Below are 12,203 nucleotides of genomic sequence, written 5' to 3'. Positions count from 1 at the left end.
CATTACAATGACAAATGACTCTTTCTGGGAAGAACTTTCTCTTCACCTCGAGCCTAAACGTCCCCTGGCACAGCTTGAAACTGTGTCCTCTTGTTCTGGTGCTGGTTGCTAGAGAGAAGAGACCAACTCCCTCCTGGCTACAACCACCCTTCAGGTAGTTGTAGAGGGCAATGAGGTCTCCCCTGAGCCTCCTCTCCAGGCTAAACAATCCCAGCTCCCTCAGCCTCTCCCCGTAGGGCTTGTGCTCAAGGCCTCTCACCAGCCGTGCTGCCCTTCCCTGGACACGTTCAAGTGACCAGAAGTTTCCAACCAGAACAGCTCTACGATTCCATAAGTAACAAGGATTTTAAAAATACAATGAACTAAATGTAGCAGACTGCCTACAAAAAGGAGGGGGAAAAAGCTGCCTTTGGTGAAGCCTGACAGGAACAATTGCTTAAAAAGATCTCTACAATGTTCAGCCCTCTGAGCCTGTTGGCAAACTACCGCTCAAGCAATCACAACCTTTAAATACAGGAGATGTACTTACCTTTCCCACAGTATGTCTTCTCTAACAGGGTCACACAGCAGCTCTCCTTTTATGTAAGCATTTGCATCTCTAATAAATGAGGAGATTGCCTGAAGAAGGTGTTTTGCATCATCCATGCTCTTGTCACTAAATTCTACCGCTAAGGGAAAAAAAAACTGGGGGTTATGACAAAGAGGTTGCTGTCTGTCATACATTTTGAGACAAAGTCGTTCCAGGAAATGTTTATTACCTGTCATAGTGCTAAACACTCTTTTAATTAAAATCTCCATTCTTCATTTGCACTAGGTGAATTAATTCAGTATAAAAGACAACTAGTACACGTGACCAAGTATAACCAACCTACTGGAAAGGTACCAGACTGATTCAAAAAGCATCTGGAAGTTACTTGAGTGATTTATTTCTTTTTTTCTCGTGATTGAACCTCTCTGTGAAGTTATTACTCCAAAGCATTTGTGTTGCATACATTTCCAAATGTCACCCCAGACTTCAGCTGGCAAAGCTATACTTTTGATCAGGCACCCACAGTTAATCTAGCATCTCAAATCTCGATGGACCCTAACATTTTGCAATCTAAAGTCTGTGCTAGATATACAATTGCTTCACAATATCAAAGCTAAGCTGACCATGCCAATTTTCAAAGATTACTAGTAGAGAAAATACAAGTTGCTTACACTCACAAGGACATGTCTGGGATGGGACTCATCACACCCAACTTACACACTTGCATCTAAATCTCTTAATAGCCCCTGGAAAGAAAGATAAAATCTTAAGGTAGATGATTTGTTCCATCCTAAGCAGAGCTCAGCTTTATGATGCAATCATAAACCCAACCCTACAGTACTTCTCTTTCACAAACCAGAAAGACTGCATTAGCTCCCTCCACTAACATGGCACACAGTCACTGCATTCAGTGGGACTTTCACTTTGGTAGGCAATTGGGTTTTGGGAACTATCATTGTCCACTTCTGCTGGCTGAGGGTTAAACAGGCTCCTGTCGCCTTCCCTACATCCTCAGAAGTGCAGGTGCTGGACTAGCTCCCTGTCATTTTACTGTGAGCTGCCATCAGAAAGAAGCAATTTTTTCACTTCACAGAATATACATGGTTGGAAGAGACCTCAAAGATCATCCAGTCCAACCCTCGACCCAGCACTAAACCATGTCCCTAAGTGCCACATCCACATGCTGCTTGAATACCCCCAGGGATGGTGACTCCACCACTGCCCTGGGGAGACCATTCCAATGTTTGATAATCCTTTCAGTGAAAAAATAATATTTCGTAATATCCAGCCTAAACCATTTCCCCTGGCACATCTTATGCACATTTTCTCTGGTCCTGTCACTTGTCATCAAGGAGAAGAGGCTTGTTCCTTATAGGTCATGTGCTCCAGGCCCTTCACCAGCCTCTCTGCCTTTCTCTGGACACACTCCAGCACCTCAATATCCTTCCTATACAGAAAGACCCAGAACTGAACACTGTCCTGCTGGACACAGCATTTCTACTGCAAGCCAGGATGCCACTGGCTTTCTTGATCAACTGGGCACACTGCTGATTCATGTTCAGTCAACTATCAACTAAGACCCACAGGTCCCTCTCCAAGTTGCAGTTTTCCAGCCATACATCCCCATGTTTGTAGCTTTCCATGGGGTTGGTGTGACCCAGGCTCAGGACCTGGCACTACTGCCTTATTGAACTTCATACAATCAGCCTTGGCCCAATGGCATAACTTGTCTTGATCTTGCTGTAAAAGCTTTCCTACCCTCTGGCAGATCTACACACCCACCCTTGGTGTCATCTGCATCTGAGGGTGCATTCAGTCCCCTTCTCCAGGTGGTTAATAAAGGTATTACAGAGTACAGACCCCAGTACTCAACCCTGGGAAACACCACCAGTGACTGGGCACCAGCCAGATTTAACTTCGCTCACCACCACTCTTTGGGTCCAGCCATCCAGCCCATTCAGCGTGCACTTGTGCAAGCCTTGTACCATGAGTTTCTGAAGGAGAATGCTGTGGGACACAGAGTCAAAGGCTTGACTAAAGTCCAGGTAGACAATGTCCACAGTCCTTCCCTCATGCACTAGGCAGGTCATGTGTTGTAGAAGATCAGATTAGTAAGACAGGACCTGCCTTTGATAAATCCATGCTGACTGGGCCTGATCACCTGGTTGTCTTGTATGTGCCATGTGATATCACTCATGATGACCTGCTCCATAACCTTTTCTGGAACCAAGGCCTTGTATGCCTGTAGTTCCCTGGATCATCCCTTTGGCCTTTCTTGCAGATGGGTGTTGCATCAGCTACCCACCAGTCAACTGGGACCTCCAACAACACAATTTTCTGTAAAAGAGTACTTGGACCCCACACGAGACCACTCACCTGACTGTGGGGCAAGTTGTGTCCACCAAGGCCAGGCCTAACTTTAAACACATTCCTTCCCACAACATCACAAAGATGCTTACTTGAATCAAAGCCCCATTCACAGCCAGTGCAGCATTGCTTCACTGTTTTATGCCTGAGCTCTGCGCTAAGGTACATACAAACTACAACCTGCAACACCTTCCGAACCTCTTCAGCACTGAGCCTTGCCTGCAGCTTCCACAGCAATCTCACCCTGGGTCCTGTGTGTTACAGCCAACTGTGCTGTGCAATTACACAACACTGCCCAGACAAGGCTCTTTAAAGCAGACAGTCTGAGCAAGGGGACAGATCTCAGAGGGCAGGAACAGAGCAGCCAGATGTAAAACCTGATCTTGGCTCCATTAGCCTAAATCCCAAAGAAGCCTAACTCTTCTAACAGACATTCTGTAGGATTTAACCCAGTATAACTAAGGCACAAGTCTGAAGCTGTATTTGCCAGATTTTCCATTTCTGTGTAATTAAAAATCTGTGTTACTGCCTCCTGAACACTGGTTTTAAATTTAAAAGATGAGTAAAACTTAAAAGACCCACGTACAGACTTTCAGAAAACAGTGAAACAGCAGAAGAGATCATTTATATCCACTAAGATTATTCCACTGATTACCCTGGTTACAGGAACTCCATGAGAATACTTGATGAAAGTTTATCCCTCATGAAGCCTGCTTTGATTAAAGCCATTCTTCTTCCCCAGATCACAGCATTCTCCTAAACTACCACCTGCAGGCACTGCAAACCCACAGCATTACACGTGCAAGCCCTGCTCTATAAACCTTCACCGTGCTCCCTCCTCCTTCTATTCTTTGCCACTGAGGGCATCACCAAGTTACAGAACATATACTTAGACCCAACAGATAACTAAAGATCAGAGACATCAAAACCTTACAGTTCATCCAGGTTCACAAAACCACTGGAGTGGTTCTGGTGAGCAGGAAAGTTTTGTGGGGACAAAACCCCACTGCCTTCACCAGCCTCTCTGCCTTTCTCTGGACACACTCCAGCACCTCAATAGCCTTCCTATACAGAGAGACCCAGAACTGAACACTGTCCTGCTGGACATAGCATTTCTGATACAAGCCAGGATGCAATTGGCTTTCCTGGCCATCTGGGCAAACTGCCAGCTCATATTCAGACATTTGCTAATCAAAACCCCCAGGTCCCTTTCTGACAGACAGCTTTACAGCCACACTTCCCCGAGCCTGTAGCATTGCTTGGGGTTGCTGTGGCAAATGTGCAGGACCTGGCACTCGTCCTTGCTTGTTGAAGCTCATATGTAGGATAGTGGTGTAGGTGTTAGCCTTTTTAATTCTTTTGTTTTAAATACATATTTGTTCAAGACTTCCAAGTGTCCCCAGCTGCAGCACAAGAACCATTTATGCGTGCACAAGGTAGTTCAAAGAAGCATCTGTCTTCTGGAAACATGGCATGGACAAGGAAGCTGACAAAATCTCCCACACCTCTTCCCACCAGCAGTGTTTGCCAGACTAAGATGATCATTAGGTTATCAAGTGCTGGGGTAAGCAAGCTGCACTGTACCACAGAACTGCCTGAACACTCAGTAACTCCATGGGACAAAAAATGATAACACAGCAGGAAGATAAAAAGTTATTAGCAAGCCCTTGTCATACCCTACAGGAATATATGGCAAAGCTCTACCTAGGTATGTCTCTTAAAACAGCTGATTGTGATTGCAATGCAAACAAATGCAATAAATGCAATGGAGAGATGGAGGTAACTCATTAATTGAAAGTGCAATTATCTGAGAGTCGCAATTAACTGCGGCTCAGGAAGACATTTAGATGAATGGTTACACACTATGCTTGGTAAAGATGCTTTTCTAAGGGACAGCTGGAGAGCAGCCCCACAGCACATCACCAACCCTTGCACCCACTGGAGGGTAACTGCAAGGTAGCACAAGGAGAACCCACTCCACCACCACACCTCTGCATTACTGGCTTGGGAAGCATGTGTGGAAAGCCATTCGTATCTCAACCCCATGGGAAAGGATTCTCAGGGCCAAGGAAGCAGAGCAGACCTGGCAGATCTTTCAGGACACTGTTCTTAGAGTGCAAGAGTTCTTGATCCCCATGTGTAAGACATCAGGTAAGGAAGGGAAGACACCAGCATGGCTAAACAGAGACCTGCTGGTCAAAATAAAGAGCAAAACAGAACTTCACAGGCAATAGAAGCAGAGAGAAGTAATGTGGGAGGAGTATAGGGACACTGCCCTGTTGTGTGGAGATGAGGTCAGGAAGGCCAAGGCATAGCTAGAGCTGAACCTGGCAAGGGACGCAAAGAATAACAAAAAGGGTTTCTACAGGTACACCAACTAGCAAATAAAAGGCTCAATGTCCAGATGGTGACAAGTGGTGTCCCACAAGGGGACATACTGGGACCAGAGCTGTTCAGCATCTTCATCAGCAATGAAGACAGTGAGACCCTCAGCAAGTTTGCAGGTGATACCAAGCTGAGTGGTGTGGGTGATAAGACTGAAGGATGGGATGCCATCCACAGGGACCTGGATAGGCTGGAGAAGTAGGCTGAGGAGAATCTTATGAAGTCCAACAAGGCAAAGTGCAAGGTCCTGCATGTAGGTCAGGGCAATCCTAAATACCAGCACAAGCTGGGGGAAGATGAAATTGAGAGCAGCCCTGCATAGGACTTGGAGGTACTGGTGGATGAGAAGCTGGACATGAGCCAACGGTGTGCACTTGCAGCCTGGAAGGCCAATGGCATCCTGGGTCTGGCAGGTTTAGGCTATGTCTTTAAAATTTAGCTGCAGACATTGAGCAGAAAAGTAGAAAAAAAGGGTGTAAAAAGGAAAACAAAAGAGTATTCTAAACAAATTGGACAAAGTCTGGGGTATAGAAGCTGTACCATAACAATCTTTCACATTTGCCTTCCCATTCTTTTTCTTTTCTCTGGCTTGGCTGTTCTGCTTCTCTTTGAGAGAGAGTAACTCTTCTGGCTGGCCTTGAAGATAGGAACTAATATTCCTTCCTCTCAACTCCTCTTTTCTTCTGGTACAGAGGGGAAGAGGTTGGGGGGTGGGGCGTGGAGCAGCTTCCCTGGTCTCTGGGGGAACCAGAGGGGAGCCAGGGAGGTTTCCATGTTATTTGCCAATTGTAAATACCTGTGTAATATTGTAAATGCTGTATATTCTGTACATATTCATTGTATTCCATTGCAGAGTGTAGCTTTTGCTTGTAAATACAGCTTTCATTTGCTTCCAACTGAGTTAGTCATGCTAAGTTAATGCTGATGGGAAACTTCAGCCCACCACACTGGGCTGCATCAAAAGAAGCACGTCCAGCATATCGAGAGGTTATTCTGCCACTCAGCTCTGGTGGGACCTCACCTGAAATACTGTGCCCAGCTACAGAAACCTCAACACAACAGGGACATAGACTTGCTGGAGTGGACCTAGAGGAAGGCTACAAAGATGATCAGAGGGCTGGAGCACCTTCCTACAAAGACAGGCTGAAAGAATTGGGGCTGTTCAGCCTGAGAAGGCTACAGGAAGAACTTACTACATTTCAGTATATGAAGGGGACCTACAGGAAGGCTACAAGGGACTGTAAAGAAGGGCTTGCAGTGATAGGATCAGGGGCACTGGTTCCAAACAGGAGCAGGATACATTTAGGCTGGACCTAAGGAAGAAGTTCTTAACAAAAAAGAGTGGTAAAATACTGGAACAGGTTGCCCAGGGATATGGTTGAGGCCCGGTCCCTGGGGACATTCAAGATCAGACCTGATGTGGCCCTAGGCAGCCTGATCTAGTTGGAGGTGTCCCTGCTCACTGCAGAGGGGTTGGACAAGATGATCTTTGTGGGTCCCTTCCAACCTGATGCAATCTGTGAATCTTTAAACAAGGGTTTATTTTCCTTACCTGAGCTGTATCTGCTCCGCAAACAAAACATCCTGAATTGATCCGACGAAGATTTCTTCAGGAGATCCTGAAATCCACCCACAAAAGCAGAGAGCTTTAGCATTACTTCAAAAGATTTCTTCAGGAGTGCTTCCACTCCCTTACACTAGTTTCACAGCATGTTTCAAAGTAACATGACAAATAACCCATTTTTATTGTAGCTTAAGATGGGCATAAAGCTTTAAAATACAGCACTGGTTTAAAGCCTAAACTAAATCAAACTCAATTCCATCCAAGACAGACGTGCATGCGTAACATTAAGCATAGGACAGTGAAAAGCACTTTCTAATAATGATCAAACATACACTGTATGTATGAAGACCCTTGCAAAAAAACCCAAACTGAAATTACTAGGCTAAGATTGGGATACAATCTTGCAGGAGAGGACAGCTGCTCAGTTTTGCAAACTTCATGAGAAAAAAAGATCTATTGAAAAAGAAAATAGGTCAACTTTCTCTGCAGGGCTAGAGTACTCCCACACCTTGCAGGAAGGGACAGTCATCAGCTCTTGCCTTAGAACTGTTACTAGAAGGAAATTCTTTACAGTAAGGGTAATGAGATACTGGAGTGAGTTGCCCAGGGAGGTTGTGGATGTCCCCTCCCTGGAGGTGTTCAAGACCAGGCTGGATGAGGCCTTGAGTCATCTAGTCTAGTGGAAGGTATCCCTGCCCATCATAGGAAGGTTGGACCCCAATGATCTTCAAAGACCACTTCCAACCCAAACCATTCTATGAATCTATGAACTGCTGAGGTTGGAGGAGACCTTTCAGACAATCAAGTACAACTGCTCATTTAGAGCTCACAACCTCACCCCTACTGCTAAGTCACAGCCACTAGACCATGTCCCTCAGCACCACATCCACATATCTTTTGGATACCTCCAGGGATGGTGGCTCCACCTAGTCCCTGGGCAGCTCGTTCTAGGGCTTGGCAGCCCTTTCTGTGAAGAGATTTATCATGGTGTCCAGCATGAAGCTCCCTTGGCACAGCTTCAGCCAGTTTCCTCTTGTCTTATCTCTTGTTGCATGTGAGAGAGAACCCACCCTGAAAAGAGCAAGGTGGGGATTGGTCTCTTCTCTCTAGTACCGGGTGATGGGATGAGAGGAAATGGCCTGGGGTTGTGCAGGGGAGGTTCAGGTTGGATGTCAGGAAGGATTTCTTTCCTACGGGAGTGGTCAGGCATTACAGCAGGCTGCCCAGGGTGGGTGGTGGAGTCCCCATCCCTGGAGGTGTTTGAGAAATGTGTGGATGTGGTGCTTAGGGAGGTGGTCAGTGGTTTGCCTCAATGACCTTGGAGGTCTTTTCCAATCAGGACAATTCTATGTGTGATGGAAAACAGGAAGTGAATAAAAATCATTTTTTAACAGTTTAAAATATATCTGCATTCATTATGAAACCCCCTGAATTTCACCCTAACAGTTACCAAGCTTTACAAATAATTTACTACAGCCAATAGCAAATGACCATTATTACTAGCACAATTAGTTCAGAAGCATATTATAAAGAGCTATTTCAATGCTAGGAAGGAATGCTGATAAAACATCCAATCAGTCCCAGCTCTGCTCTCAGCCATGTCCACACTCCAGCAGACTGACTGGCAGCGCTGCACGCTTGCCTCTTTTTCTTCCAATTTGCAAATTGGTGATGGTAAAGTTTGCAACATTCAAAGTGCCACTGAAAAAAAATATTGGAAGAAATCAGCCTAAGTGAGAAATCAGCAAGGCCTCTGACACCGTCCCCCATAGCAAACTCCTGGCCAAGCTGTCAGCCCATGGCTTGGATGGGAGCACACTGCGATGGGTTAGGAACTGACTGAAGGGCCAAGCCCAGAGAGTGGTGGTGAATGGTGCCACATCCAGCTGGCAGCCAGGCACCAGTGGTGTGCCCCAGGGATCAGTGCTGGGCCCCATGCTCTTTAACATCTTTATTGATGATCTGGACGAGGGCATCGAGTCCATCATCAGTAAATTTGCTGACGACACCAAGCTGGGGGCAGGAGTTGATCTGCTGGAGGGTCGAGAGGCTCTGCAGAGGGACCTCGACAGGCTGGGCAGATGGGCAGAGTCCAACGGCATGAGATTGAACACATCCAAGTGCCGGGTTCTGCACATTGGCCACAGCAACCCCATGCAGTGCTACAGGCTGGGGTCAGAGTGGCTGGAGAGTAGTCAGGTGGAAAGGGACCTGGGGGTGCTGGTTGATGGTAGGCTGAACATGAGCCTGCAGTGTGCCCAGGCAGCCAGGAGGGCCAATGGCATCCTGGCCTGCATCAGGAACAGTGTGGCCAGCAGGAGCAGGGAGGTCATTCTGCCCCTGTACACTGCACTGGTTAGGCCACACCTCGAGTACTGTGTCCAGTTCAGGGCCCCTCAGTTTAGGAAGGATGTTGACTTGCTGGAGCGTGTCCAGAGAAGGGCGACAAGGTTGGTGAGGGGCTTGGAGCACAAGCCCTATGAGGAGAGATTGAGGGAGCTGGGGTTGCTTAGCCTGGAGAGGAGGAGACTCAGGGGTGACCTTATTGCTCTTTACAACTACCTGAAGGGGGGTTGTAGTGAGGCAGATGTTGGTCTCCTCTCCCAGGCAACCAGTACCAGAACAAGAGGACACAGTCTCAGGCTGCGTCAGGGGAGGTTTAGGCTGGAGGTTAGGAGGAAGTTTTACACGGAGAGAGTGATTGCCCACCGGAATGGGCTGCCTGAGGAGGTGGTGGGGTCGCTGTCGCTGGGGGTGTTCAGGGCGAGGCTTGACAGGATGCTTGGTTCCATGGTTTAGTTGATTGGGTAGTGTTGGATGATAGGTTGGACACGATGATCTCAAAGGTCTCTTCCAACCTGGTTTATTCTATTCTAAATCTGCAAAGTGCCATTTGCTTAAAGCTGCACATTTTGAAACCTAGCTTCTGCTATCAGAATAAATCAGTCTGGACGCTGAAGGGAGTACAGCATCAGCAATGTGTTGTCTCGGGTGAAAACAGAAATAGCTGAGGTGATCAGGGCAAACTAAATCACAAAACAGGCTGTGACCCTGGTTGGTTTGGAGAGTGGGGCTTTTGCTGGTGGTTTTGCATTGTTTGTGTTGGCTTATTTTTAAAATAAACTGAGTGCACCCGATGTGCTCAAAAGCCTTACACTAACATACAGGGGTAAAGCAAAGGATGAACGAAGGGCAGAAATAAATCTCAGAAAGTCCATCCAAACTGGGAAAAAACCCAGTTCTGCCTTTCATTAAAAACAGAGGGAAGATGAAGTTTCACAGTATCACAGTATCACTAAGGTTGGAAGAGACCCCAAGGATCATCAAGTCCAACCTGTCCCAACAGACCTCACAACTAGACCATGGCACCAAGTGCCACGTCCAATCTCCCCTTGAACACCTCCAGGGATGGTGACTCCACCTCCCTGGGCAGCCCATTCCAATGACAAATGACTCACTCAGTGAAGAACTTTTTCCTCACCTCGAGTCTAAACCTCCCCTGGCACAGCTTGAGACTGTGTCCCCTTGTTCTGTTCACAGCTCTTTCAAAGCAGGTTTCTCAGCCATGCATTACTGCAACATACTAGGTTTATGGGTTAGAATTACTAGCTGTTTATTAAAGAAAAACCAAACAACAAACACTTGGAGAAGGGGACAAGGGGGAGGGAAAACAGGGAACAGAGCACAGAGGGTGCAAGGCAGCCATGTCCAGGTGATGGCTTGGAATGCAAGTGGCCACTGGCAGGACCAAGAGAAGGTCCTGGATGCACTACTCTTTCAGAGCAGGCATAAGAACTTCCATGCAGGGCTTAATCTTCAAGACACAGGAAGGCTGTATGGAAAGAAATTTGTTTTGCTCAACTAAAAATTGCTTATAGGGAAGGATTAGCTGCTAGCAGTATCTAAGGGCTAAAGAAATTTGAAGGGGAGACCCACAAAGTGAAGAGAGAAGGGCTTGAAGTTTTTGTTTTCTCAACATGAGTAAGTCTCATCACAGACACAGCAGGGAACATTTCCAGATGACATTTTTAACTGCATACATTGCATTCATGGTCATTTCTTCACCCTCTCCACGTCTGACTGAGGCTCAAAAACTTTCTGTCCAAACTGTGAGCTACAGGTAATTCTCCTGAAGGAGACAGGGCTTAACTGTACCCAGACAGCATCAGGAGAATTAAGAATAAAGCAGCTCATATTGAACTGCTTTTTACAGAGATTTTAATTAAGTCTTCTGAGAGGGCAAAGCAGAACATATGTGCTGAAACAGCTTCTCAATCTCTCTCTAAAGGAAGGAAATTACCCATTTCTTAGCAATAGCTGTCAGCCATCACAGGAGCCACCCCAGCACCAAGTACAGCTGTATTGCACGTGCCTTGCATAGAGACCCTGCTCTGGGCTACACCAAAACCTTTAGGACACAGTAAAACAGGACATATTCATGTGGTTTAGGGGTACCAAAAGACAAAGCTCTCTGTGCATCAGCAAGCAGAATATGATAGACCGCTGACACAGTGCAGTTGCAGGACACCCAACAGCTTTCTGACAAAGCCACTGATGCTATGTCCCACTTTATCTAAAGCAGAGCAACGAAAAATATCCGCTCTCTTCCAAGTCCCAAACCCACATACACTAGTAAGAGAAGACAGAGGAATAAGAATCCATCACTACAGAACCAAATCATTTAGGTTAGAAAAGAGCCCTGAGATCAAAGTCTAACCAAAAATCTATAAAGCAGAAGTCTTGTACTGGGCACAAATGTGGTCCCTGTGAACACCCTCAGCTCAGCAAAATCCATGTTGCAAGCAAACTTTTGACTCCAAGCAGGTTTCCTCCACCCTGATCATGAATAACATGTATACCAGCAGTAGAGAAACACCCAGCTTCCTGTCTGCTGCTGAAGTGTAAGCAGGCACCCTGATGCTTTCTCCAAAGAGGGCTGTCATTAATATTTACATGTTACAAACATACATTGCTTCAGTTCACAGAAACAGATTACCTTAATTGTTATGTAGTTTTTTAATGACTTGGACATCTTTTCTTTACTTCCTTTAACATGCAAATGCCCTGGAACAACAACAACAAAAAATTAATCAGGATAAATGAGCTTGCTTCTGAATGGGGAGCAAATGAGAAAGACTGCACTGAGGCGCTGGAAACACTGGAGGCAGCATATGCTGTGATGGATGTGTGCCAACCATTTCAATGCAACATATTTTTCAGCAGCTTTGCCTACAGTCCTGCTCATCTCTCCATCCTCAGCTTTTGATGGATGAATTTTGAAACACTGGAAAAGAAAGTGTGTTAAAAAAACAAAAACTAACACCCATAGAAAAATAACAACAAAATCCTACCAGAGGG

General features: G+C 46.2%; 1 protein-coding gene across 1 annotated transcript in view; it reads right to left on the bottom strand.

Moving 5' to 3' along the window:
- Positions 1-12,203, bottom strand: part of CARS2 (cysteinyl-tRNA synthetase 2, mitochondrial) — a 54,082-nt gene that overhangs the window by 11,907 nt on the left and 29,972 nt on the right. Inside the window, exons 9-11 of the mRNA XM_054162897.1 lie at positions 11,842-11,909; positions 6,834-6,900; positions 530-668 (exon numbers count right to left, since the gene is read on the bottom strand). Coding sequence (XP_054018872.1) covers positions 530-668; positions 6,834-6,900; positions 11,842-11,909 — 274 coding nt within the window. The remainder of the gene's footprint in view (positions 1-529; positions 669-6,833; positions 6,901-11,841; positions 11,910-12,203) is intronic.

The sequence above is a fragment of the Dryobates pubescens genome, chromosome 7 (assembly GCF_014839835.1).
Source record: "Dryobates pubescens isolate bDryPub1 chromosome 7, bDryPub1.pri, whole genome shotgun sequence".
NCBI lineage: Eukaryota > Metazoa > Chordata > Aves > Piciformes > Picidae > Dryobates > Dryobates pubescens.
The sequence above is the reverse complement of the archived record's forward strand: the minus strand, read 5'-3'. Positions and strand labels throughout refer to the sequence as shown.